This window comes from Papilio xuthus, unplaced genomic scaffold (genome assembly GCF_000836235.2).
Source record: "Papilio xuthus unplaced genomic scaffold, Pxut_1.1 DF826961.1, whole genome shotgun sequence".
NCBI lineage: Eukaryota > Metazoa > Arthropoda > Insecta > Lepidoptera > Papilionidae > Papilio > Papilio xuthus.
Window position 1 is genome coordinate 2,354,207 of NW_013531688.1, and position 3,601 is coordinate 2,357,807.

The 3,601-nt window shown below is 33.6% G+C and overlaps 1 protein-coding gene across 1 annotated transcript in view; it reads right to left on the bottom strand.

Annotated features, from left to right (window-relative positions):
• Positions 1 to 833: 833 nt before the first annotated feature.
• LOC106119907 (uncharacterized) overlaps positions 834 to 3,601 on the bottom strand; it is a 7,935-nt gene continuing 5,167 nt past the window's right edge. Inside the window, exon 2 of the mRNA XM_013315034.1 lies at positions 834 to 946. Coding sequence (XP_013170488.1) covers positions 834 to 946 — 113 coding nt within the window. The remainder of the gene's footprint in view (positions 947 to 3,601) is intronic.

Consider the following 3,601-nt stretch of genomic DNA (forward strand, 5'->3'; position numbering starts at 1 on the left):
TTGTAATCCATCTGCGTGTTGATAAAAAGAAAAAAAAACATAGTTATAATTACGTTTTTGATAGGTTTATGTTGAGATTGTGTTCAATGGCTCACATATTATGGCTATTGATGTAAGTCAGATTTATTTCCATATGCATGTAATCAAAACCACACTGAGTCAATTCTCGCTCGGTTTTCAGCTGCCGTATTACTTCGCGGTCTGTGAATCTGTTGCGGGCCAATAATCATTTTGATTAGAAAGCCGCGGTTTAATCCGCAGTAATTTAAGACCAGATTGCTGATCAAAATTTGTGGTTTGTATGCCTAATATAAATCCGATGGCGGAGACGCTTAGGAAGGGCTGTGCGTCACTTCCTCCTTCGATTAAAGGTAGTCAACACATCTGCAATTGCAGATATCTGTGGGTGGAGGTCGCTTCGCTTTCGGCGAATTTAGATGGCCACTCGCTCATTTGCATCCTCATCATATAAAAGAGAAGAAATAATAAAAGTGTTCAATAAAAACCCCAGAAACCCGCTATCCGACAAAAACTAGACATTAACCGCTTTATTACGAACACGTTCACGGTCAATAATCTCGTAGATTGCCGTTTATTGAAGCGCTACAATAAAATGAACGTCAAGCCGTTTTTAATTGCTCAACGAATGTGTATTTTTGTCACGTCTCTGAGATTTTCGCAGCGCTTACAATTAATTCGCCTCGGATGATTACAGAACAGCTTGCGTTTCAAAAAAAAATTACTTTTACATAGACTCGACATTTTTAGTGACACTTTTTTTTCATCGTTATGTACTGCTAAATATACACTTCATGTTGTCGTTATGCTTTCTTTTATTTTTCGTAGTTAAAAATTTGCCTTAGTTTGTTATTCATAAATGTACCAAATTGTGTTAAAGTATTGGCAAGATTTTCTTCTGTTGTGTGAGTTTCCACCGCAGAAACATCTGCACAACACACACACGCACAACACAACATCTCTGTTTAAAGATGAGTCTGACAATTTTACTACATGTGTGAAACTTAGTATAATTCCGTACTTGCGGAAAAATCTTAGCACAATGTTTTTAAGTTTTGTGATTTTTTATTATAAGTATTGAATACTTAATACTTATCAATTGCAGCGGTTAATCTGTAATGTAAAATTTAAAATGACGTACATATAATCCTTCCACTATAACGAAAAGCCAATTTTATTTTTTTTTCTATCCGCAAATCCGCGATTGATCCGGCAAATTTCCGTAACGGCTCGATCGATTTTGACGGAATATTTCCTCGAAGACAGCTTATGTGTACGAGAGTAATGTAGACTATTTTTTATTCCACGCTAATGAAGTCGCGGCGCACAACTAGTTAAGAATGTAAACCAGTATTAACAGTACTCGATAAGATTTATTTGCGTTGCGTTCAAACACGAATGTCCCATTACAGTCAATGTTTACACGAGTTCAAGTTTGATATTTTATTTTTTTAGTCATCAAATAATGGCCGTCGCTTATACAAACACGTCAGCTGATGTTCGATACATAACATGTTACCTTTAATATTATGATTTTTGGATGTAATAGTATTTACTTTGTTCTTTTGCCTTCGAAATAATAGGTGAAATCCTTTGTTTGTGTAACATAAAACGATGTCTATTCGATGACTGTATTTGTCAAATACTAAAATATAAAAAGCTTACCGTGGGTTTCCAAAATCTCTGTATAAAACATATCGTCATCCCTGTCCTTATATTTGTCAACACGGAGATAACAATATGTTTTAAACGGAGATTTTGGACTCAGGAACCCTGTGGTCGTTTTTTTTAAATAAAATATTATCAGTTTTTTTTTGTTAATTTACTAATATTTCTTTATCCAATCCAACTAAGCTCTAGGCTTGTGCTAGGATATGGTTTACGACAATAGTCGAATGGCGGGATTCAAACCCCCGACCACGTGATCGGAAACGTACCCTTAACCTTTAGGCTAATGACGTTCTTATTATGATAATGTCTTACGAAAGTTTAAATAATTGAATAAACTTGTTAACATTAATCCAGCAGTGAAGTTCTCATTTTTTGTTTATAAATAAAATGTATATTTAAATAAACAAACATTTTGTTCAGTTCATCTGTTGTATGCAATAACTTAAGATTCTCGTAACGCTATCGTAGCTGCGTATTAGTGAAGATAAAGTACCGTAGCACTGAAAGGTCGTAGCATCCTAGTTACGTAGTCAAAGGAGAGCGATAAGATGTTTAATATTAAAGTTAATTATATATTTATTACCAATCGTTTAAAATGTATCACTTTTCTTTAACAAAAAATTCAGTACAGTAAATCTGAAAGTTGAATCTAATTCGATTTACCCATTCTCTTCGGAGACACACTTGAAAATATCGTAAGAAACAATCGGTTGCAGTGAGGTCGGGTCACGTCGCCGCCCTCAATAGACCTCCCCTGACCCCGTTGAAGGCAACATTCACATCATTTCCCTAGATCCACCACAAAAGCGAACGGCTTAAAAATTCATGAAATGTCCCACTTTTACGTACATCTTTTTAAAATCGCCGCAATGATATAAAACTTCATGCAATCCCTTGATAGCGAATATCCATTTACAATTATTTTGAAATTCAATCTTATGCCTCTTGTATTTAGATTCAAAATTGCATCTCATTTAACTCTTTATAAAGCTCTAGTGATCTCGGTACACCTTCAGAATGAGACCTCAGCGGACAGGCGATGCTCTTTTTAAGTAAATAGTGGCGCAAATATTCCAGTATGAAACCATCGCGATAGTTTGAAGTTTATATCAATATGAGTCGTAAAAAGTTGCTTCTTTACACATAAGATATCTTATAAATATATTGATATAATATACTTATCTAAAGAATTGTTCAACTTTTATACAAATAATGTAAAAAAATATAGTGTTCCAAAATGAAATAGGTAAAATTAAGAAACATGAATTTTTATATCATTCAACTCTATATTAAATCTTTTATCGTTAAACGTTTTCGTAAGGTACTAATTATAAGCGATTTTAATGGAAGATCATTAATCATTTTTTAAGTCTTTAGACAAAATTCATTAAGCTTAAGTTCTTACTAATGTGAAATTAAATATGTGATAAAAAATATTACAAAACGTTAAATGTACCCCGGTAATGGCAAGAAATTTATCTCTGTATATATATTGTTTTTTAATGTGTTCAATGCTGACCAAACTGTATAGAGACATAAAAAAAATAATTTCAAAGGAATTGAAAACCCTTCTAGGCGCTTAAGAAGACTGAGCGAAATTTTATTTTATATTACCTTAAATGTATTCAGTCGGTGCAAGTTTAATTGTCCCACAGGCTTTCATCTCGCCACTGATTCCAATTCTTTCAAAGCGAACAGCGCTTTCAATCGCCTCAAGCGCTATAATTGTGATGAAAGCCCAAACATCCGCGAGAAAGGTGGAAATTACATTCAAAGAGTAATTAAAAATGCCGCACCATTTTTTCTTGCACTTATTGTGAAATGTTTTTGTTAATACTATCGTAATAAATGTGAGTTTTCACTGTCGTAGCACTTTGTATTTACTTTCATTCTCTTGAATCAGAAATACCTA